We start from the raw sequence: 26,608 nt of genomic DNA, 5'->3' as shown, positions 1-26,608 counted from the left end.
TTCCTGATTAATAATTTTTGTTCAGGCCATCACTGGGTCAAAAGTCAGGAAAATGCACTTCAGAGCACCTATATTCTATAATCCCATTACTTCTAGGGGTCTGGTAGTCCCCAGGCTCCTGGCTAAATTCAGTTATTTCCAGCACATTTATTACTGTGCAGTCTCGGCCAGTTAGATGTGTCTTGAAAGGATACAAGGAAAAGTAAAACTGAACAGAAATACTGAGTTTCTTTCCTTAGTCATGTCATTTGTTGAAGCCATCACTGATTGTAAAGGTTGTTTAAAAAAAGCTCCACATCTAGTAAAACAGAGTGGACAAAATGTGAGAAAAGGAAGAAAAAAGTCATATTTATGGTTTGTGGAGGCTGGGATATGTGTGGGGAGCCATAGGTAGTGGGACATGCCATGGAGCCATTTGTCTAGGTCACCTTTTCATCTAAAGCCATCACTGCACATAGGATTGTTGCAATGCAACATCATTGTAACTAAATGCCAATCACTGTGAATGTCAGTCTGTGAGATGGACCAACATCAAAGAAATAAAAGGCAGCTGGTAGAAACCAAAGCAAAAACTAGAAAACAAACAAAATGTTCTGCCACTACACAGCGCAAAATAAAAAAAAATGTGTGTGCATATATATATATATATATATATATATATGTATAATATATATATATATATGTATATATATATATATATATATATATATGTATCTATATATATATATATATATATATATATATATATCTATATATATATAGTTTATATCTATATATATATACATATATATATATATATATATATGTATATATATAATATATATATATATATATATATATATATATATATATATGTATATGTATATATATATATATATATATATATATATATATATATATATATATATATATATATATATATATATATGTATGTATATATACAGTAAGTCGCCAGTCAGAACATCACTGAACACTTGCCCAAACTTTAATAAAAAATAGTTATGCATTTTAGTCCACAAAGTAATCAAACTTCATCAGAACTAAAGAACTAACAATAAAACACATATTTAAAAGAAATTCAACTGCCATGTGACCAAACCCATCCTGTAAAAATGAACGCACAAGTAAAGCATTATCTAATTAAATTAAATACATGTGCACAAGGTTAATTAGCAACAACAAACACGAGTTCATTGGTAAAAGGCAGCTTAGAAATGTATGTAAATAAATAAGTACATCCACATTTCTCATATTTTTTAATATTAAAAAATATATACAATTATATTAAATAGAAAAAAATTGTAAGTATTTTTATAAAAATGTAGTTATATAAAATCTAACAAAAAATCATGTATAATCATGACACTATTTGGACATAAACTCATTTATATAAATTGTTACTAGAAGGTCACAACTTTGCTGCCCTAAGTTTCAAAACACTACTTATTGAAATATTGTCATTTAAGCCTGGAGTCACCCCTGCATTCAGTATCAATTGCCTTTATAGCTCCCTTTACTCAATTAGAGTTCTAAAACGGCAAAAGAAAACCTAATATGGCCCCAAAACATCAGTGTGTTTGTATAGATTTTTATTTTTATTACCGTTCTTGATGTAATGATGTTCAAAATATGCCTAGTCAGTGATAAAAATTGTCACATAAACCACATTTACATATATAAAGAACTCCGTTAGTAGAGCAGTTGCAGCCATTTGATAAGTGTGTAATCTCATCATGGATAGCAATACTTTCATTTGTGTAGATGTAATTACATTGATTACATCTGCCACATTTAACTGTTCCAACCTGAGAAACTCTAGGAAATTCACTTTTACCATTCTTTCCATGTTCAAATTTGTTCTTAAAGTTCTTCCCCATTTTAAAAACAAATTCAGGTTGTTTACCTAACTTAGTAATGAGATTCTGATAAAATTTAAAGATTACCCAGTTATTTTTTATAATGTTTTTATACACAATTCTCAAGGAAAATGTTCAATACCAGCGCTAAACTGTATGGTCTGTTCTCTTGAATAACAGAAGGAACATCTATATCAGTTTTTCCTGGTTCAACACCTAAGAAAAATTTAAATCTTGAACATCTCAACATCTTAACTTCTGCTATAATGTCATGGACCATATTTTTGGATAACCCTGATCAAAGAATGTCTTACTTAAGTTATCACATTCTAACCCATAAATGTTGTCTTCTGAAATCATTCTGGCTAGTCTTACAAATTGCCCCTTGACCTCACCATTTTTCTGGGCTGGGGATGATAGCTATTGTAATGAAGGCATGAGTTAGAAAAGGTGGGTTTCCTATAAATATTAGAAGAGAAACTCCCACCTTCTTTTTTGGTGACAGTAACATTTAAAAATAAGTACTGTCATTAGAAAACTGATGGTAAATCTTAAAAAGTCTGTCATATCATTGATATAAATAAAAAAAAAATTCCTCTAATAAGTCTACAGGTCCAGTCCATAGAATACATATGTCATCTAAAAATCTAACATGCCAACTCCAGTAATTACTAAATTGGAAAGTGAAAACATATTTTAGTTCTGAAGCCAACATGGCTAAGTTGGAGTAAGTTGGGGCACAGATTGCCCTAATGGCTACCTCTTTGTTTTGTTTAAATAGTTCCCCTTAAAAAAAAAAAAATGTAATTGTTATTTAAAATGATGTCCAAGAAGTCCGTTATTAGATGGACTTTGTTATTAATCAGAAATTCGAAAGAGGAATCTACATCTGCAAAGTACTCCAGACGTTCACCATGGGGTATAGACATGAAGAAATCCACAGCGTCAATGGTCATAAAAATAATTTCATCACTATATAATTATTTTTTAACCTCCTCAAATAATCCCAAGAGTATTTAATTAAATGGGGAAACAAACTCATATAAGGTTTACGCTTCCTATCAATGTAAGCTGCAAGTGGATAGGTTTTCAAATATTGTGCTACAACATTTGCTTTTACTGGAGGGTTTAGTAAACTCTTGTGTACTTTAGGGATTCCAAAAATAGAAAGTATAACTACAAGGTTTGAAAATCTATCCACTTACTATGGTAAACAGGCCTGTCATAATGTAATAGCAGTGTAACTGCCGTTTGGTTTGTGTATCCTATTCTAAAGCTTTGTAACTTGAACTAAAAGATCGCACAGGAGGGGAGGCAGCAGCAGGGTGATACTTTGACTGGAAGTGTCCAGGGAGCCCCAACTTGATACTTGATAGGGAGCCCAAAATGTTAACATAGTTCCTGCACTTTTCCTGCTCATGTCTTTTATCTTTGGTTATTTAAGTGTAGTGTGAATATATTCTTGTTATTCTGAATAGGTCACAGTTCATCGAAGGAACAAAAGTGCTTAAAGTTTATTGGACACATGTGTAAATAAGAAAGACTTGAAACTGTATATAACCTCCTTACCTTTGTAATACCAAACTATACAGTTTTGACTCAAAAGGTATGTTTTTGCATTTTATTTTGTTGAAAACGACTGCACTCTGAAAATTTACATGGAGCTGTAAATCCCTGCCATGACAGCATAGAAGTCTGAACTGACAAGAAAAGGGTTCTCATCCAAGAAAAAAGAGGTCATTGTTCCCCTCTACTTGACACTTATTAGACCCATTATAGAGTACAACGCCCCTTTTGGAATGTACCTCACAAGACACCTGCAGCAGCCGGAAAGGCCACAGAAGTACCTCACAGAGAGGATTACTGGCTTCAAACAGATGCCCTACACTGACTGTCTCAAAAAACTCCAGCTTTACTCCATAGCATATCGCCTACTCTGAGGTGATCTCTGCCTAACATATAAAGCTATGTTAAACCCAGAGCTGTTGGACATGCTACACCTTAAGAAATCCCAATCCCTCTGAGCTACACGCTCTAGGGACCTAAACCTTGTCACCACAATAAACAGGATATGCTGGAGGGATAGATTCCTGTCCCAGAGACTTCCCATACTCTGGAAAAAGCTACCCATCTATGTCAAGCAAAGTTCCTCATTAGCACTCTTCAAGAAAAATCTTGATGAGTGGATGGGAAATAGGAAATACACCCCGAGGATCACTTCTGTGGCTCTGCTCGACAGTGGTACTGGAAAATAACTTTCTTGGGTGGTGTAAGCCAGGGAACCTTGTTGGCTAGGCTTACTTAGGCCCCTGGGCCGAAAACCTAGTACCTACCTATGAACCTATGACAATGCCTCACTATCTAAGTTAATGTAAAGGCCATTGCATTGTCAGTTAACATATGTTAGGATGTAGTAATCAGACAACATTGTAAATAAGTTGCTTTTCTAAAGAAGTAACTTAGTTTAGCTTGCCAATAATACATTGCAATATATATGTAAATCATTTTATGGGTATGGTTATAAACAAAGAAATGAATAAACAATGACACTAAAACCTCAAACAACACAATATAATCTTTATTTTTTGCAAAATCATTTGCAACTCTAATATAAGGAGATGAGGAATATAACCAGACATTAAATTTATTGTAAAACTAAAAGATGTGTCTTGGTAGTTGTTTTTTTTTTTTTTTTGTGGCAAGTATTGTTTTTATGAATACAAGATCATTATTTTAGTCTTTTAATTATTTAGTTATGATGAAGCTCAATGGACAACTGTCAGCTATTCCTAACTGTGAGACTGTATCCTATTCAGATGATTGCTCTGTCACCATTATTAACGTAATTGTAGTAATTTTGCGTATTATCTCTCTTTATGTATCAGTGATAACTGTACTTCTTAGCATAATCCTGGTACATTTCAGTTTATTATTGTGCGTCAGTGCCAATGATCATACCATGTTTGTTTTCTTGTGAGATTTTTTTTTCTGTACCAATTTTAACCTTGAGGGTCATCTTGCTAAAAATTGTCATTAGACCACTCTACCTACATGGTTAACAAATAAGCAGGTAAATAATAAATCTGTCTAAGCAATATTTTATTAGGCTAATGCATGAAGGTTTGATGCAAATGAAGACTGTTGATGTAGATTGCCTGGGGAACTGTTCTAATATGTATTTGCATGTATTCTAGGATTGTCAAAACTGTTGCTGTCAAGTAAATGGCATCTCCCTGCCATTATTAGATAACATGCCAGAAAAGGTGGACATCATTTCAGAAAAGGATACAGAACTATCAGCTATAGTGCAGCAGCTATGGGATTCGGATATCAGCAGACTGAAGCCAGGAAGGGACTACAAGGTCTCATTCCAGGTAGGCATGATACTGCACCATTTCTTATACACTATTTTGAGGAAAATTATTAGCAGATTGCTTTTTGCTTTCAAAAATGGAAAGAAATGTCACCCTAGTCTTGAAAAATATCAGTACAACTGGAGTAATGTAAGAACGTTCTATGTGAGCCTTTGTGATTATGTGAAATTGTTCCTCAGGTGTTGGGCATGGAGGCAGAACCTGGATTGTAAAGTTCAAGGGTTTTCTGATATTCTTCCTTTAAGTGGAATAATTCTGTGCTGTTTAGCTAGGGAGGACCATTGTGTTAATTTAGTGCAGTTAAGTTGTTAGGTTATTCTAAATGACAGGAGACATCTTCAGACAGACAGAATATTTTTCTTTAAACTTTTGAAATTAAATTTTGTACAAAAACTGATCAGTCACAGATAATCAAAATATAAATAACGAAGGAGAAACTTGAAATTATTGAACACTCTAAAGAAAACTATATGCTGTTTCACAGAATATTTTCTATTTCAGCTTACTACTGTTATAAAATGACAGCAAAATATATTGGTTTGAATAAATCATCAAAATGGTCTGTACAAGTTTAGTACAATATACAAATGCAGCCATTAAGTATTCACTTAATCTAAGTTATGGTCTAAATATGTCAACTCATAGGCATATCAACCTTTTCTTGTTTTTGGCTCCTGAGTTTTTTGTAGAAATGTTACTGCAGTAAACTTTTATGGACAGTATAGGTTCTCCCAGCTCATAGAACTTCAGTTTACTTTAGGGAAATCAAACTTCCAGCTTACAGCTTGTTATTGATTCCTGTCCATGGATATTCATGATCATGAACGCTTCCTAGTAATCCTTGAAAATATCCCTATAAGCAATGTCTCATTAATCCTGGTTGACTTCAACTATCCCTCCATAGACTGGATTAACTATACTACCAATGTAAAGTGTGGCCAATGGACCTTTGACTTGGCAAACAAGAACTGTGTTCATCAACTTGTTCTCAGTCCCACCAGGATCAGGAACATTCTTGACCTAGTTCTTACTAACTTAGCTCCAGCTTGTTCCTACTCCTGACTGGTCATTCATTAGTTAAGTCATACCACCTACTGCTTACCTTTATCCTCAAAACATCCACTCTCCTGGTAACCAACATCACTATCTTTACAGACTTCAGAATAAACAAACCTTTTACTATTATATGACAAAATCTTTAATTTCAATTACGAAAAAACTCCACAATTGACTCAGGATTTGGAGTTACCTACATTAATCATCTTTATGCTTATTTAGTCAAATGCATTGACCTGGCATCACAACTAGAATCAAATATATTGTTGAATATAGTTTGAAAATAAATCACCTTGGTGGTTATTCAATATAAACAAACTGTATAACAGAAAGAAGAAAATGTTCAAATTACCATGTAGGGTTGGAACCTCTCTGTATGGAAATAATAATAACAATAAAAAAATCACTAAGAAAAAGAAGCCACCCATAAAGATTAGCAAAGTATCCAAGGAACCCATGCTAGCACCTGAGTCAAAGGATAACTACAAGCCATTCCTCAGTTAGGTTAGAAAATTAAGAAATAATTTATAACATTGCTTTTAACTTTTCTAAAATGATGCTTTCCACTCAAATCTGAAAGACATTGCTAACATTCTAACAAATAAGACTGTGTCCAATGTCTCTGAAACTGTCTTCCCAACTCCAGTCATCCTAACATCACTTCACCCTCCTTAATACCACTAAGGATTATATCCTTAAGGTACTCTCCAAGACCAAAACACTTCTTTCATGTGTCCTGACAATATAAATATACTGTCTTGCATAATAAACAGCAGCAACCATGGACTCTGATCCCCTACTTAAATTGTTTAACCTAGACTATCTACAGGCTATGTCCCTGAATCCTGTTTCACTGTGGTGGTGATGCCCTCTACAAAGATGGACCCACCATACACAAAGCAAACTAGAAATACATCAGTCTTACAAGTCTTATCTGTTAAACATTGAACACAGCATCAACAATGGTGTAAATCAGAGCATCAAAAATCTGATTAGGCTTGACCTGCAAAAATTCAGTTTTGTAAGGGGTAGGCCACATCAGTTAAATCTTGTACGCATCTTTGAAAAGGTTACACTGGCTGTAGGTAGAGGGCACACTGTACATGCTTCCTAGCTTGATTTGGCCAACCATTTGACACTATAAGACATAATGAAACTGTAAATAAGCTTTTGGCATTAAACATTGATCCCTATGTGGTAAGATGGATAGCAAACTGTCTCAAGGACAGAACATATGTTGCCAAAGTTGGTTATGCCTCCTCAATCAGAGAGAAGGTTCATAGGTTCTAGCTGTGTACTAGGCTAATGGCTCTGGAGCTTTTATAAGCCTAGCCCATAGGATTACCCTGTCAACGTTCCACCCGACCTTAGTTCCCAGTGCCTCTGTTGAGTAGAGCCACTGGAGTGATCTCCGGGGTGAATTTTTTATTACCCATCCACTCATCAAGATTTCTCTTGAAGGGGGCCAGTGAGATGCTCTGTTTGACATGTATGGGAAGTCTATTCCATAGCATGGACAGTCCCTGGGTTATGAATCTGTCCCTCCAGCACATTTTCTTGATTGTGGTAATGAGGTTGAGGTCTCTGGAGTGTGTGGTGTGGAGAGATTGGGATTTTTTTAGATGTAGCATTTCTAACAGAGCTGGGTCAGACATGGCTTTGTAAGTCAAGCAGAAATCGCCTCTAAGTAGGCGATATGAGACAGAGAACAGTTGGAGTTTTTTAAGTCTGTCCATATAGGACAAGTGTTTAAGGCCTAGGATCCTCTTTGTGAGGTACTTTTGTGGCCTCTCCAGTTGTTGCAGATGTCTAGTGAGGTACATGCAAAATGGGGCATTGTACTCGATGATTGGCCTAATGAGGGAAGAGTAGAGGGAGACAATGACCTCTTTCATCCTGGATGCAAAACTCTTAGTAATGAGATGTGCCACATGGAAGGACTTTCTGACCACAGTGGCAATGTGGTGGTCAAAAGAGAGGTTGCTGTCAACCTGTGTTCCCAGATATCTTATAACGCCTCCTGTGTTCAGTGGACTACCACCAGTGTGGTAATTCATGGGAAATGGGTTTTTCCCAAAGGGGATGACGACACATTTTTTGGCATTGAGCTTAAGGCCATGGTTCTGACACCAGTCATTGATCTCAGTGAGATCTTTCTGTAGGATGTCATCATCACTTGGAGAGTTAATAATAGCTCCCAACTTGCAATAATAGCTCCCAACTTGCAATCATCTGTGAACTTTGTCACCCAGAGTCCCTTTGTGCTGCCCTGGACTTCAGAGAAGTAGATACCAAACAGGAGAGCACCCAGGACTGAACCCTGTGGGAATCCACTCGTGACTGGTCCACAGTCTGACTTGAAGTCAGCTGCTTTCACACTGTGCGTTCTATCTGTGAGCCAGTTTGTACCCCACCTAGTGATATAGGGGCTGATGCCTAGCTTAGTGAGTTTTTCTTTGATTCCTAAGTGGGGAATGGTATCAAAGGCCTTGGCCAGATCAAGATAGGCTGTATGAACCACCTTGCCTATGATGCATTCCATAGCTTTGCATATCAGACTCGTCAGGCTGATGGAGTGATAGTTCCCAGGGTCTGTAGTCACTCCTCCTTTGTGGAGAGGGATGACTGTAGCAGTGCACCATTCAGTAGGGACAGAGCCTGAGGTGAGGCTGTGACCGAACAGGGCACACAAGTGAGGTGCCAGTTCACTTTGTAGTTCATGTAGAACATATACCAGAATAGCTGGTCAAGAGGAGAAGGTCAACACTTGCACCACACCACATGGAACACATAGCCCCTCAGAACACACACCAGCACTGCCTTCACATAAAAACATAAACCACACACCTACCTTCATGGAGGCTCTCAATAAAAATCTACCCAAACAGCAGAGACGTCAAAGGCAGAAAGACACTCAACCACCACAACACAACACTAATCACGAGACACATAACTCTCTTAAAGAGTGTGCGACTCAACCAAAGCCACTAAGGCAAAACAGCATGCCCAACACACTAGTCATAGGTGACCCGATAGTGAGGCACACTGATGTCCCACTCGCTAGGTTGAATAAGGAGAAAGTAACAGTCAGCTGCCTGTCAGGTGCGAGGATCTGCCACATAATGGAAGCACTCAGGTCCCTCAACAACAGGTACAAATATGACTCTGTCATTGTACATGTGGGTGTGAATGGCCTGAGACGTACATCCCTGGACTACTTGAAAAGAGACATGGAGGAGCTCTCGGATTATGTAGCCCAGGCGCGTATGACCCTAGCCCTGAGCAGCATCCTACCATCACTCAGAATGATACTACAGTACAAGCAGAAAATTATTGATTTCAACGATTGGCTAAGTTTCTGGTGTCATTCTAAGGGGATCCACTATCTGTCTGCCTGGGATGACATGATTGATAGACCTCGATGCTTTTCCAGAGATGGCCTGCATCTGTCACCCCTGGGCTTCCGGATACTGGCCAAGGCTCTTGCCACCCCTATAGTGCCTTTTTTAGATGGTGTTCCAAAGACAAAATTACCACCAACAGCTACAAACAAATGCAATCTGAGGGTCATGCTGCTCAACGCTAGAAGTCTAAATCTCAAAATGCACTCGCTCAAAGCACTCCTCAAAATGGAGAACATCGACATTTGTGCTGTAACAGAGTCCTGGTTTAAAGCAGCAGAAAGCACCCCTGCACTTCCAGGCTATAACTCATTCCACACCTTAAGGCCGCAGAACTTGGGCCGAAGTTCCAAAGGCGGTGGTGTTTCCAAATTCATAAAGGATGTGCACAGCTCCATACAGGTAGACAACATAATGCATCAGAGATACTTCAGGTGCAGCTAACATTGGGTAAGACAGCGATTCAGGTCATAGCCTGCTATAGGTCCCCAACCATGTCCCAAGACTCACACTCTACATAACTAAGCACCCTGGAGAATATTAGGGTCCAACCTAACACTCTCATACTGGGAGACTTCAACTACCCCTCCATTAACTGGGAAAACTACTGATGTACCAATACACTTGCCCAACGTTTCCTGGAATTAATTAATTCCAATGCCCTGGACCAGCTCATTCTTACCTCCACTAGAGGTAGCAACATCCTTGACCTGGTCATTACTAACATGGGCGACCGTTGCTCTACACCAATAGTTAACTCCTCCTTGGTTAGATCCGACCATGAACTAATCACTTTGGAAATACACATCCCCCCCCCAAAAGATAACCATCATGAAAAACTTCCAAAGCTAACTTTGGGCTCCTAAAAACAGAGGTGGCTAATTTCACGGCACCCATGCAAATGAAGAATAGTTGCATGACCACTGAACCATACACCGATGCACTGTACAAACACGTACACAAATGCATGGATCTCGCCGTATTAAAAAGAACCAAGATGCTCTCCTCCAGAAAAAGGAAGCCAAGCTGGTGGTCCCTTGCCATAAACAAACTCTACAAGAGAAGGAGAAAACTGATGCGGAATATGGTGAAGTTCCAATACTGGAAAAACTCCCTTATCAGCCTCAACAAAAAGTTGAGATCCCTCATCAAATCCTCTAAAGCTAGCTATGAAAACAGGATTGCAGCAGATAGTAAAGACAACCACAAGGCCTTCTACAGTTATGTAAAGAAGCTCCATGGCAATACCCAGATTTGCTCTGAGCTGCTGCACAATGGTACCTCCTATACCGAGCCAGCAGATATTGCCAATATACTCGCCGACAGATTCAGTGCTAACTTTAACCCCCCCAAAAGACCAATCACAATACCAGTAGATTGCCAGGCACCTAGTATTACTGCTTCACAGGTTAAAATAGCCCTGTCTAAGGCCAAGAATACAGCTTCTATGGGACCTGACAAGATCCCTGGCTGTGTTCTACATGAACTACAGAGTCAACTGGCACCTCACCTGTGTACCCTGTTCAACCACAGCTTAATCTCGGGCTTTGTCCCTACTGAATGGCACACTGCTACAGCCATTCTGATCCACAAAGGAGGAGCGATTACAGACCCTGGGAACTATCGCCCCATTAGCCTGACGAGTCTGATATGTAAAGCTATGGAACGCATCATCATGGACCTAATAAGCAAGGATATAGGGAATCTCCATACTCTGGATCTCAGACAGTTTGGTTTTGTGAAGGATAGATTATGCCTGCTAATTCTGGTCGACTTCTTTGAGTCAGCACCAGAGCTGTGGATGAAGGAAAAGTGGTTCATACAGCCTACCTTGATCTGGCTAAGGTGTTTGATACCATTCCCTACTCAGGAATCATAGAAAAACTCACTAAGCTAGGCATCAACCCGTATATCACTAGATGAGTTGCAAACTGGCTCACAGATAGAACACAGTGTGAAAGTAGCTGACTCCAAGTCAGACTGCCAGTCACGAGTGGAGTCCCACAGGGTTCGGTCCTGGGTCCTCTCCTGTTTGGTATCTACTTCTCTGAAACCTATTGTGTTCAGGTGCTATGGCTTCCACTAGGCAGTCTGATTGATGAATTTTTTCAGTTGTCTTAATGATTTTCTTAAAGCTTCCATAAGTCACAATTTATATAGTTATGAGCCTAATATGACTTTTATGAGTATTGGTTTAATTGCATAGTGTTTGCATTGCTGTTTCTAACTAGAGATCTGTCTTATTTATTCCTCGCTGTGACCCTGAGCCACTAGTCTGTCACCTGCTTCATTGAATGTAATAAAAGCCGTATATTCTATAGATATAACACCTTGGGAATATCTAGAATGGCAGTTTATATTTAATATTGCATTATTCACTGCATACTCTCTTTGCACACAAACAGCTGTAGCATCTCATCAGTCACCTTTACTGTACATAAAAAACAGTTTGCTATTGTGTTACATTATATTTACATATTAATGCAAAATAACATTTTTTCTGTGTAGCCAATAACTTTAGTAACATAGGCCCGTAAGACAACTAGCCATATACACCATTGCTAACTATTTGGAGGCATTATGATAGGACATGCTACTGATGCCCATTATAAACATACGTGAGGCAGATCACAGTTTTAAGCATATTTTTCAAAAACTGCATATAGTCAGGAGCTCTTCACTAGGTTGTTAATATTTTATTAACAAAAGAGAATAAATGGCAAATGCTTATTATCTTCCAGACACAGTAAAGGCTGGAATCAACAATTTTCATTAAAACCACTTTTGGAAGCAAGAATATTTATGAAATTAAATATCTTAAATATACATTTTTATTATGCTGAAAGTTTGATATGTATGTTTTACATTTTGTGTATTTGAAAAAAATATGTGGTTTAGGCAGTGCTTGATCTCAGGTGTGTTTTAATGTTATACATATCATGATGAATGTTTCTTTAACTGATAGTGTATTTTAAATATGTCTGTGGGACTTTTGAGTTCCTTGCATAAAGAAGAGTATGTGCACAGCACAAGCAATCAGCACAGCAAATGTGTTGCTTTACCTGTTGAGGTCCTGTTCTAAGGTATGCATCTGGCAGATCTTTAGGCTTATATTTGTCACAGATTACATAATTACATATCAGAGGTAACGAATATGAAACCCACATATGTTGATGACTGTGTCAGTTGTAAATCTTTCTACTGCTTTCGATGAGCCCATGTTCACTTTATGCATCATTGCATAGCTCAGCAGGCCCAGGTTCAGGGTTTACTTTGGTACAAAGTACTGTATACTAGTCAGATGTCAGACATTTCATATTTGTGATTCACTCTTTTAGTCAGTGTTTCTCTGTTGCATATCTCAGTAATAATAGCATGCCAGACAGAATATATTCTATTTCAGGATGAGCACTAGTGTTTTATGGTAGTTTTTATTGCCCTGACAAAACGCTGTTATCTTCTGGTACATGATGATTTCCAGGTTCCTTTCTACTGAGAAAAAATGTATGAACTCAAGGGCAAACACTTTTGACAGCTCAGCAACTCAACTGGCAATGTCAAGAAAGACTGCATTTTCTGACAGTCCGGAAAGCTGAGCCAGCATAAGTTAAAAGTCAGAGTCCCTACAGTAAGCTTTTTGTTCAAGTTGAGTGTGTTTGCACTGAGGAAGTAGTATTCAGAAACATGAAATAATGAATTCCCTAGTTAGTGTTTGTATGTCATGCTAGGCTAAAACAGATTTAGACATGCATGAGATGGTAGCATTCACAGCAGTTTTGTAGGAAGTGATTTTAATTGTACTTTCTACTCTTTGATAAAAAAAAAAAAAAAAAAAAACAGCACAGTCTGCTTGCAGCTAAAGACAAACATTCTGTCTATAATAATACATTACAGGGACAACAGGAAGTACCTTTAAAGGGACACAACCACATGATCACTGCTAAGAGACTAGGGGCACAGAGTGGACAGCGGATATGTGCGTTTATGAGTCATGTCATCCACTGGCAAAGTATATCACTGATATTCACAGCAGAGGGAAGCCAGTGTCAGCAAAATTCTGTTTAACTGTTGCAAAATTAGCCACATTACATACATTACACAGCACTTGGTAAAATATCTGAGTCAGTAGTATATGAAACTTACAAATCACGGGGAAAAGAAGTAAGCGATGCAGATTAACTCGCCTGCTTTGTTGCTGTTTATACACATTTCATTGGTATATGGACTACAGTCCTCTGTGATTATAACAGCACTACTTGGATACCTTGCAGTGTAGACTGATGTCTGGGCAGAGATCAGTTATCTAGAGTTTACATGTATCTGTCAGATGCAAGATACCTTTAGAATATATTTGGCATTACAGATAAACTTGGATTGTTTCTCTTTAGTTCCAACATGAAAATTATTCTTTTGATATCCATTTTTTTGTCTTGCTTTGTCAGCTCATTTTTTTTAGTGATAAATATAAAACTGTAAATCTTTACCTCTGTAGCAAACTGTTTCAAGAACATGCTATAATTACAATACCACATGTAAGGTTGGTGCAGTGGTGCAGCCGTTAACATTGTCACCTTACAGCAAGAGGTTCTCTGGTTTGATTCTCAGGTGGGGTGCCTTCTGTGCAGAGTCTGCATGTCCTCCCTGTGTTTGTGTGGGTTTCTTCCCACATTCCAAAGACATGCATCTGGAGTGTTTCCTTCTGGGCCTTTCCTGAAAATAGACTCTATCCGAGATGGACTTTCCCAGTCAACAAATAGTAAAAGTACAAGTTATATAATGTATATCTCTAATATGATAGGACTTGATTTAAAATACTGAAAAAGTATTAACGTCCTGGTACTTCCATTCTGCAGTTAGTGGATGCAATGTTTTGAACCAGCATGCTGCCTTATTTTGACTTATTTGGTTTGTAGTTGGCTAAGGGCTAAAAGTGTTGATTAAAGCCATGAGCAGAAAACAACTTGCTTTCAAAGATTTTAATTATGAGCAAATGTTTGATTTATAATGTCAATATGTGCTGATTCGATACACAAGCATTTTGATGAGTGTCTTACTCTGGTGTTTTTCTGATAAATGACAAGATAGTGAAAAGGAAAACTCTTGTCACACATTATCTGACAGGAGAAACCAAGTCTTACACATTTCCTTTATTATGTGCTGTAAGAATCTTATGTTAAAATGCCATGTGGCAGGATGCTGTGACATTGTGGGAACCCATTTCATTCAGGTTTACAGCAGAAAAAAATATTAAAATTGAAATCAGGCCTTCTCTGCATTTAAAGTAAGTAACAGAAAAAGTGCCTAATGGGTGTCACAATCTTCTTCTTCTTTCGGCTTTTTCCCGGTTAGGGGTCGCCACAGTGGATCACCTCTCCGCTCATGATTGGCAGTGGAGTTTTACAGTGTCGAGTTGCCAGCCCGGCACCCAACCTTCCACAGAAGGCATGCATGCATGCACACACACCTAGGGCCAATTTAGAGTGTCCAATCCACCTACAGCATGTCTTTGGGATGTGGGAGGAAACTGGAGCACCTGGAGGAAACCCATGCGACCACAGGGAGGACATGCAGACTCCACACAGAAGGCACCCCAGCCGAGGATCGAACCAGAGAACCTCTTGCTGTGAGGCGGCAACGCTAACCGTTGCACCAAAGGGGCCGCCCTCTCCACCGTGGGTGTCACAATAAAATAAATAAATAAATAAGTGTATATTTGCATGATTGACCAGAGAGTAAGTCTGACCTCCAGTAAGTAGTACTAGGGAATGCAGCTTTTTGTTTTGATTAGTTTTAAGTAGTATATAGTGAGACACAGCCACTGACCCACAATCAGTTGGGGGAAATAAACTACTGACTGCAATCTCATTTCAGATGGTGGAGGTCGCTGTAAGGAGAATTCTACTTTCCAGAGGTGTAATAACTACCAAATTTTGGAATATCAGATAAGAGGAACAGCTAAAGCCCCCTGCATGTGGGTAGACTTCTTTGTGACCCCCATTAAGTTCCACCTTAAACAGATTTTTAAAGAAGAATTTATACAAAAGGTCTACGAAAGGTTATTCTACAGCTGTATACAATTAATAATGAAAGTGGAAGTAAAATGAATAGTTTGTAATTGCTACCTAGTTTAGGAAAAATGAAAGTGATGATCTCTAAGAATGCACTGAATGTTTATTTGATTGTTAACAAGTAACTGGCCATGCTGCAGCTCAACAAGTGCATCGGCTTCACAGTGCAGGCTTGCATCACCTCACATCTGTACATGCATGCTTCTAAGCATGCATGGTAGAAGCTGCTGTCACACTTTGACAAAGCGATGAACATGTCCACAATCCAATGATGTGTACTAGGCAGCTGCTTCCGTTATCCATAGGTACTGCATTGATTAAACCACCTCCCCAAGAAAAGTGAATCAGTGTCAACTGTTCGCTCTCACCTTCTTCCTAACTCCCTCCTCCATCACCCCAGACACTACTCGAGTTTGGGTCATCTGTATCCCATAAGGGGTAAGTATTTCATACAAACAGATGTTTAATTTTAAGGTAATGTAATGACTTGTGAAGGAGTTGTATGTGGTTAGGGCACACTGCGTAGAAGTACGGACCAGACTAGGATGAAACATAGTAGATGAGCAGGTAAGGAAAGGAAATGAATGAAAAAAGATGCAGGACGGGAAGTAGTAGGTAAAATATAAACTCCATGAGAGAAGAAAACAAAAACAGTAGTTAATATATTAGGAGTATGGAAGTAAACTACCAGATTGCTGCAGACAGGTAAAAGTAGAGTAAGCAGGTGATTTACGTACCTCTCAACCTCTTAGAACAAGACATCTGAGTAAAGCCAACAAAATGGGGGGACAAAGCCCCAAAAATAGGGACAGATTTTAAATATTCCTCTCATTAAAGTATAAAGTTGCTAAACTGACAAGTTTTTTCTTTAGTATGCATTTTCTGAAGGATAAATAGACTGAAAGTCTAATGTCTGTCATTATTTAGTGACTTTAATCCTGAGTGATTTGCCAGAAAACCCATAAATTTTATGTGGAACAGGCCAACAATTTGAGGGGAAAAATCTAGACTTTCTACAAAATTCTGGACAGTTGACAGATATAGTGATTTAGCTCCTTGTGGACGTGGATAGACTTACAAGAAGACAAAATAGTGTGCATGAAGGTGATTGGGCTCCTTTCATGCAAGCAGACAGCCAAGGAGAGACAAGAGAATGACAGGCACTTTAGGACTGCAATAAGGTGAAACTGCATTTTTGATGTTTGAAATATCAAAAAAGAGAAAGAGAAAAACAAATACTGCGGTAAGGGGAAACTGTATTATTAATGTTTGAAATACCAAAACAAGAGAGAGATAAAACCAAGTAGTGCATGTTTGTGTGTGAAATGTGGTTACCATTTATAGAGAGTACTGGAAGACATTCATTCACAGAGAGAGTGGCAAGAGTGTGGCCTGGGGGATCTTGGCCAAAGACTCATCTCTGTAAGTGGCCTGTGTGTAGTCCAGTCTGGGTGTGGATGTTGAAAACCCATATCCATGGTGGCACTGCATATTCCCTTTATGGTGTTAGAGCCAGGTTGTATTTTGAGAATTATTGAAATAGTTTTGTGTGCACTTCCTTGCTATAACTTCACCCTTGTTTGGTAGTGGTGGGATTTAAACCTCATTGGTGCCAGCTGATTTGATGACACAGTGGGTGACATCCTGTCTTCAGAGCATCACATCGGTGGTATGGACATGTTGCTCTGTAACAGTGGTGGCAGTGGTCACATCCCTGCATCACATTGGTGGCAGTGGGCATATCTTCCTGTAGCAGTGGTGGCAATGGTCCTCACCCCCCATCCCATTGGTGGCATTGGCATGTCTCCCCATCACAGTAGTGGCAGTAGTCACTTCCCTCATCATGTTGGTGGCAGTAGTTGCATTCTCTTCCATCCTTGGCTGTCTGCTTACATGAAAGGAGCCCAATCACCTTCATACACACTATTTTGTCCTCTTGTAAGTCTATCCACTTCCACAAGGAGCAAGAAACTACAATCCCTCATAAAATCATTGAAGGCTAGCTTCGAAAGAAAAATTGCCAAGGACTCCAAGGATAACCACAAGGCATTCTTTAGCTATGTCAAGAATCTAAGTGGCAATTCTCAGATCTGCTCAGAGTTAGTGCAGAATGGCACAAAATACACTGAACCGACCGATATTGCCAACATCCTGGCAGACAGGTTCAATGCAAACTTCACCCCCCTCTCACCCCCAAAAGGGTCCATAACCATACCGGAAGAATGTAATGCCCCTGAAATCACAGACACTCAGGTTAAAACAGCCCTCTCCAAAGCCATAAACACAGCATCAATTGGACCAGACGGTGTCCCAGGCTGTGTCCTACACGAGCTCAAAAATGAACTAACCCCTTACCTAAACACACTGTTCAAACTCAGCCTTTCCACAGGCTACGTGCCCATAGAGTGGTGCACAGCAATGGTTATTCTGCTCGACAAAGCTGGAGCCACAACAGACCCAGGGAACTATTGCCCTATAAGCCTGACTAGCTTGGTCTGCAAGGCTATAGAGCGCATCATCATAGATCTCATTAACAGAGACATTGGGAACCTCCAAACACTGGACCCTACCCAGTTCGGCTTTGTTAAGGGCAGGTTGTGCCTCCTAAACCTGGTGGACTTCTTTGAGACAGTTACCAAGGTTATAGATGAGGGAAAGGTGGTCCACACAGCCTACCTAGACCTAGCAAAGGCCTTTGACACCATTCCCCATTCTGGTAATATAGATAAGCTCACCAGCCTGAACATAAACCCCTACATCACGAGATGGGTTGTCAGCTGGCTCATGGACAGAACCCACATGGTAAGAGTTGCGGGAGCTAAGTCTGACTCTAAACCAGTTACAAGTGGCGTTCCCCCAGGCTCAGTCCTAGGACCCCTCCTGTTCGGCATATACTTCTCAGAGGTACAGGCAAGCACAGGAGGTCTATGGCTGACCAAGTTCGCAGACAACTGCAAATTAGGGGCTATAATTGACTCTCCAGCTGACACAGACATCCTCCAAAAGGGTTTCACTCAGACAGATACCTGGTGTCAAAACCATGGCCTCAAGCTAAATGCCAAAAAGTGCATAGTCATCCCTTTTGGAAAAAAACAAAGTACCCACAAACTACCACATAGGTGGTAGCCCCCTAAATATGGAAGATGTAATAAGGGATCTGGGGACCCAAGTAGGTAGTAATTTCTCCTTTGATAATCACATTTCCAAAGTGGTTAGAAAATCCTTCTATGTGGCCCACCTAATCACAAAAGGGTTTGCATCCAGATCAAAAGAGGTCATTGTGCCCCTCTACACATCACTCATCAGACCCATCATAGAGTACAACGTCCCATTTGGAATGTACCTTACAAGACACCTGCAACAGCTGGAAAGACCACAGAAGTACCTCACCAAGAGGATCACTGGCCTCAAACGGATGCCCTATGCAGCCTGACCGAAGAAACTTCAGCTGTACTCAGTTGCATACCGCCTACTCAGAGGTGAGCTATGCCTGACATACAAGGCCATGTCCAACCCAGAATTGATGGACATGCTCCACCTAAAGAAAACCATATCCCTTCGAGCTACATGCTCTAGGGATCTTAACCTCACCACAACAATAAATAGGATGTCCAAGGTATAAGAGGTAGATACACCAAGACAATCGAAGCCAACCAAAAACGTGTATCACTGCAACACAAATTTATTGAACAAAGTAAGCGCTTTCACGTCAGCCAGGATGCTTCATCAGACTTAATACGTTTTTGGTTGGCTTCGATTGTCTTGGTGTATCTACCTCTTATACCTTAGACATAACTTCTTTTCTTTGGGAGGTGATACTTTACCCTGGATTGTGTTTTTTGTTTTTTGCAATAAATAGGATGTGCTGGAGGGATAGATTCCTGTCCCAGAGACTTCCCATGCTCTGGAACAAGATTCCAATCTACATTAGGCAGAGCTCCTCGCTAACACTCTTCAAGAGAAACCTTGACAAGTGGATGGGAAACAGAAAGTTTACCCCGGGGATCACTTCAATGGCTCTGCTGGACAGAGGCACAGGGAACTAATCTAAGGGGGTGGCAAAAGCCAACACATTCTGACTAGGCTTATAAATGCCTTTAGGCAGATAGCCTAGTACCTACCTATGAGCCTATCACAGTTGTCAATATAATTAAATGAAACCACTTGTTAGTTGATATTTGACTTTGTGAAATATGTGATTTTTCAGGAAAATGTGGCTTGAGTTGTCTCAGCAAATGGTTACTATATGTAACAAAGGCATGACAACATTAAGAGAACAGCACATGCTGAAACTTACTGTATATATGGTCTCTCCACACCAAAACACCAGATGACCCCTCATTACTACAGTGAATCTGTTTGTTCTTTCGTATGGATTTGCATCATCAAAGTGCAGCATATCATGATGCTAGTTTGTGAAACAGGAAACTGCATGTAGCACATGGATTCATAGGTTCATAGGTGTGTACTAGGCTAATGGACCTGGACCCTTTACAGGCCTAGCCCATAGGATTAACCTGGCATTGTGCCACCCAAACTTAGTTCCCACTGCCTCTGTTGAGTAAAGCCACTGGAGTGATGGTATTTTATATATCATTTTTAACATTAAACTGTAAAAAGCTACCTGGAATACAACAGTACTACATCAGAATGTCATCAGAACCAGAATAGATCTTTTTTTTATCTAAGGACAGGAGGTATACATGCTACTCTGGATTTGATCTTTAAGGACTGCATAGGAGAGAAGCAGTGCACTATGAGGGTTGGTGGACTTTTTTTTTTTTTTTTTTTTTTTTACGTGTGTTTATACACCCATGCCATAATGTCAAACAGAACAGTTTTCCATGCTAGGAAAATTAACTCATGTTTGGGCAAAGCTTCAGACTTCATCCCCACCATACCTCTCCACTCTCTAGATTTTCACAGAATGTCCAGATTTTTGTTTCATATTTTTGGTCATTTCATCATAAAATTTGTAGGTTAATGGCAAATCACTAAAGACTGAAGTCACTAAATAATAACATACATTTGAGTTCAGACTTCATAGCTTGCAGATAATGCATGGCAATGTAAAACCTTTTATTCTAGCAACTTTCTAAGTTTATAACATGAATATTTAAAATCTGTGCCTGTTTTTGGGCCTTTGACCCACCATTATGTTAGGCTTAGCACAGATTTCTTGTGCTAAGAGTTTGAGAGGTATGACCCTCAACACCCCCCAAAATGTAAAATTAGTGTTGCTTCTGTTCTTGTTGTCATGCTTTAATGGTAGGCGATCCAAAGCTTTAGAACAGGGAACTCTAACATTTGCATTTCTCATCCACTGTGTTTTTCTGTGGTTTTGAGGCTTAGTTGGAAAGTTAAACTAACAGTTATCCTGGGTAAATGTGACTAGCCATGGGTTGTGCCATTATGCAAAATTTTAACCAAAATGTGCTATTCCTTATGTCATTTTCTTTTTCCTCAGGTGTTTTATATTTATGCTGTGTGAAGTCCTTTCAGGTATCATCGTTGTTTACTATGAGGGTCAAAATTATGCCCCAGATCTTGACTTTAACTTAATCCTGGTGGTGGTAGCAGTATATAAAGTGTATTTTTCCCTACTGTACCACATCCAGTGGCAACAAGCTTTTGATTCAAGAAAAACATTAGATTTGAAAGACCTTGTCCTGCAAATTTGAAAATGATGTTAATGATGTTAACATTTTATACTATTTTCTTGAACATAGTAAACAATTTTATTTTCTTTACAAGTGTTTTGTGTTGTCTTTTAAGGGAAATTCTGCATCTACTGACCACAACATTATTACAAATGGCACACCATTGTTCAAGTATGTGGATGAAAATGTTTTCAGGAAAGAAACATTCTCCGGTAAGCATGATATCTACAGTGCCCTCTGAGATAATGGTTTGGATATACAGTTTATTTTATTTGGTTTCAAATTACAGGACTGTCTATAATAAATGCCTGTAGTCCTAAAACTGGGTAAGCAAATTTACACTACCTTGAAATGTATTTCTATTTGCTGTGTCAAACATCTACAGGTATATCACATTAGAGTAAACTTGTGAATAAAAATGTATAACCATTAGGTACTAGCCTGACCTGGTGACACCTGACTTGGTTGACACACATTTCTGTGATGTATGTCAGCTGCTGTAAGATGTGAGTGAACGACCATTTGTGTAAACACTAACCTGGTTGAGTTTTGATTGGTCAGCAAAGGTAAGTGGTGGAGCAGGGAGTTTGTGTGCAAGTGTGTTTTAGGGTTAGGGTAAATGTTAGGTAAGTGGATAGATTCAATGTGTGTGTGTGTGTGTGTGTGTGTGTGTGTGTGTGTGTGTGTGTGTGTGTGTGTGTGTGTGTGTGTGTGTGCGCGTGCCCCCTCCCTGCTCCACCTTAGTAATACAGTAATACAGTAAATTCTCAGTTAACCAGAACTCAAGTAACCAGCACTCTCAAGCAGCCAGCAAAAAAATATTGAATAAATACAGTACAATTTTCATGTATTACACTTTCTGCCCCCCCCCCCCGCAGAAACATACCTTACATTTTTAGAGTTTTAGAGTTTTAAAAAGGAAGATAGGAATAAATTCCCTCTCTCCCCAACCTGAGAACAAGTCAAACCAAACAAATAGTATAGAGTACAGTATTAGTCAGGCTTATTTTTAATAGTAATTCCCAAGCAACCAGAAACTCAGTGGTGGCTGGTGACTTCAAATCAAAGGAGGGCTGAGAGAATTCAAGATGGCTGCTGTCCTATAGGGAGTGTTGATACACAGAGGAGCATTCTACCTTAGCTAACTTTACATTTTACTAGTGAGGAAAGGGCATCCTTCAGTTACAAGTATACATTTTAAACCATCTAACGACCTAAGGTACTTATCTGAGGAAAATATACTGGTGGATTTCGTGTAGAAGGGCTGGATTGATGCTGATTATAACTGGACTTTATGCCACATGGGATCTTGATACTCAAGCTATCCAGGCTGAAGGGATTCTAAAACATAGCACAGAAAAAACATCTACTAGCATACATAGGTTCATAGATTAGTACTAAGCTAACTGCCCTTGCGAGCCATTTTAAGCCTAGCCACTTATCCCTTGTGAGACTCAAACCCTGCACCTTGTGTTAGTAAGGCAAACACCTTAACCATTAGGCCACCCTCCCAACATCAAAGCTGAATACTCAATATGTCATTGGACTCAGATTCTATGGAAAGCCAGGGTACTAAAGCAAAATTTACCTCATTAAACTCTCCTGAAAAAGATATGACATCCAAAAGAGCCAGAACCAACAAATCTATGGAGGCTAACAAAATCACAACCTCAAGCAAAAATAAAATAGAATCCTCCAACCTAGAGGAACTTAAAGTGGCACTACAACCCATTCATGAGACGATACAAAATCTCTCTATCCAAATAAATGCAGTCGGATCTTCCACAGATAAAATCCTAACAAGAATGGACAAAATTGAATCCAAAATTATGGATCAAGACATTAAAATAGAAAACATCCAAAAAGCTTCAGAAATCAACAAAACCTCTATCCTGGACCTCCAAGAAATAGATCTAGAAGATCTAGAAGCCAGATCTAGACGCAACAACATAATCATAAGGGGCATTCCTGAAAATATTGAACAAAACAAGCTGATGGACACTCTAAACATAATTTTCTCTCTATTCCTGAATAATGAACAAGAAGCTAAACAAATTACTATTGAGAGGGCTCACAGAGCTCTGAGACCTGCACCTGTATTAAACAATCCAAGAATTGTTTATGCTTAAATACTTAACTTTCACCATGTCACTAAACTCTTAACTGCTGCTAAAACAAAAAAATCTGTGGACTGGAATGGAGTGAAGATATACATAACACAAGACCTACCATATCAAATAAAACTGGAAAGACAAAAACTTGCCCCATACTGTGCCTTCCTGATTAATAAACAAACAAAATTCCAGATGAAGTACCCCAATACGCTCATTTTCTCATTTCAAGGAACCAAATATTCAGTAAAAAGCAAAGAAGAAGCTGCTCCAATATTTCTAAAACTCTACAAATACAATCCGGATAAAAGTATAAGTAAGGATTGTTGACCGATTGATGCACAATGTTAGAAGCTGCATTAACAAGATATAAGATATAAGATAACACAATTATCTCTTCATTAATAGTCCTATTTGAACTGTATCATATGTACCTGGTTCCCGCCTGCCTGGAGGGCCTCGGATCCGCGACCGGCTGGTTTTCTGTATTCCTGGGCCTGTTCTCCTCGTGGTTAACCTCGGAAAGGCAAACCTCAGCAAACTACAGCTCCCAGTGAGTCCTGGCTTTCACACAATCCTTTGCGCTCGAAAGGATCTCCCACAATGCAGCGCTCCCTTAAAGGAAGAAGTTCTACTTTAACATGGAGCTTCAGGAAAATAAAAGGAAATGCTGTTTTTTTCTTTTTTTTTACTCTATTCTTTCGGTTAATGCAAGATCTTAATAATAGGGCTTGCTGATAAACGATCGCCTCATAGTCAAATCCGATCGAAGCGGAAGGCATGATACTGAACTTTAAATAAGGAAAAGGTACTATTTTTTTTTTTTTTTTTTTTGTCTCAACGATACAGTGTAGGCTAATGTGTTAAGCTCATAGGAACCGGAAATCTTTCAAGAGTATCGAGCCTGTTCTATTTCAATAATTAGAGAAACAGAAACTTTTTGGTGACAGATTTAGCAATGCGTTTTCTGACTTTCTGGTCTCAGTATTTTACTTTCTGGCAGCAGGCATAACCGGACAACTTGGTATTAAATATTTCCAAAGTATTGTATAAGATAAGATGTGCATTCAGTTGGTTTGCGATTTTGGATAATCTTTGTGTTAAAAGCTTATAAACCTTGATTTATTCTGAAATTTTATATACTGTGCAAAAGATATTTGTAACATGGCTAGCATATATTAAATTCACTTTAAAAAAAGAGCATTGATAGGTACCTTTCCAACCTACTTAAGGCTGTACCCATGATTAGATTAACATGGAAAGGATTACCTTGAACTATCTCTCTGTTCATTATGCATGCTAATATAAAGCAGCTCAATGTAAGCACTGTCAGAACGGATAAAACATGTCTGGAAATAAGGTACAATGACGGAATGAAGGCAAAATCTTACAATTCATTCTAGATAATAAACTTATAGGATGTTAATGATGACCTGGGAAGGGACTGGGATGTGCATGAATAAGGTAGGATATGAAATGAAAGTTGGCCCCCAAAATGTTTGTTATAGGCTCCCATGTTTGCTGGTTTACTTCTTTCTTAAGTATAACTGTAACATTAACATATAGTATGTCATTTACATTAATCTGGTAGTTAAGTGGGGTCTTTGAATAGATAGTAATTACCATCTATAGGCTACATATGATACATGGTTAGGAAATGTTTATTTAGATTAAAAGTGTTATATTAGATGGCTTAACATAATGGTACTAGAATATTATGCCTTATTACTTATGTCGGCATGTAAATTGTATTTAGGAATTCTCACAATGCATTCAATTATTTGCTCTGTCTGTGTATTAGTAATTAAAACTAATTATAGTTTAGTTTTCTATGATCTGTAGGGATGGGTTTAGAAAAATGGGATACTCTTTAAACAATGAATACACATCTTCCAGTTTTAAAATGGAGTTTCTTATATCTTGTGTAACAAATATTCTCCAAATAAGAAGATGTATCCCTCTCTCTTCCAGACTAGGAGATTTAGTGGATAGGCACTGGGGTAAGACTGGAAGAGTCCCTTATCTATATCTATGTTCTAATGATCTGGTATGGTTTCCTTCTGTACTAATTGTTTTTATCTTTACAACTTATAAACTCTGGTTAAGCTTGCAATTACTTATAGAGGTATGTGGACGTTAGCTTCATGGAATGTTAAGGGTTTACAAGCAGATAATAAAAGAAAACTATTTATGCATGTAGTGTGTAAATCCAATTTGGACTTTATTATGATACAAGAAACACACTTACTAAAGGAACAATGGAACTTTACAGTGAATAAAAGATGGATCAGAACCATCATAGCATCAGGCAATAAAACTAATAAGGTAGGAGTAGCTATCATTATTAAAAAATCCTTCCAGCAGGACATTATTAATCAAGACTCAGACCCAGAAGGTAGGTGGTGCTACTTCATAACTAAAACTGAAAGGCTAAACAAACCAGTATTAATATTAAACGTGTATGCCCCTTGTACTTCCCAACACAACTTTATGATCAACATCTACAACTTGCTAAAATCCTTCCCAGAACACTACTTCATACTAGGGGGTGACTGGAACTCCATTCAGGACCCAAAAATGGATAGAACAAACACTAACTCTAAATATAACTCGCAGGCCACTACTGCACTTTTTGAAATAAAAAACGATTTTAGACTAGTGGACCCATATCACAACATAAACAAACATAACGTAGATAGAGGTTTTACATTTTTCTCTCAATGTCACAAGAGTTGGTCCAGACTGGACTTCTTCCTAATCTCGGACATATTTATACACTTCGAGCCTACACTTCATATGGATCCCAGATCTCTATCAGATCATTCAAAAATTACCTTAATAATAGATTGGAACCATAAACACTCTTCGAAAAACTATAATAGATGGTGGCATTTAAACCCTAATCTACTTGATAAGATAGATCTTAAAAAGGAGATTGACGGGTTATTAGACCAATGCATTTTATCCCTCAATGATAACAGCTGTTCATTAGATATAAATTGGGCCACTACGAAAGTTCTGATTAGAGGAATGATAATTAATAAATCTGCATTCTATAACAAAGGCACTAACATTAAACAAA

General features: G+C 38.5%; 1 protein-coding gene across 1 annotated transcript in view; it reads left to right on the top strand.

Annotated features, from left to right (window-relative positions):
• Window positions 1-5,071: 5,071 nt before the first annotated feature.
• The window catches only part of LOC122799900 (poly(U)-specific endoribonuclease-B-like), a 412,046-nt gene continuing 390,509 nt past the window's right edge, over window positions 5,072-26,608 (top strand). Inside the window, exons 1-2 of the mRNA XM_044069283.1 lie at window positions 5,072-5,230; window positions 21,531-21,627. Of these exons, the coding sequence (XP_043925218.1) occupies window positions 5,108-5,230; window positions 21,531-21,627 (220 nt within the window). The 5' untranslated portion in view covers window positions 5,072-5,107. The remainder of the gene's footprint in view (window positions 5,231-21,530; window positions 21,628-26,608) is intronic.

Source organism: Protopterus annectens, chromosome 4.part0 (assembly GCF_019279795.1).
Source record: "Protopterus annectens isolate FY-2018-M chromosome 4.part0, PAN1.0, whole genome shotgun sequence".
NCBI lineage: Eukaryota > Metazoa > Chordata > Ceratodontiformes > Protopteridae > Protopterus > Protopterus annectens.
This window is presented reverse-complemented; position numbering and strand designations above follow the sequence as displayed.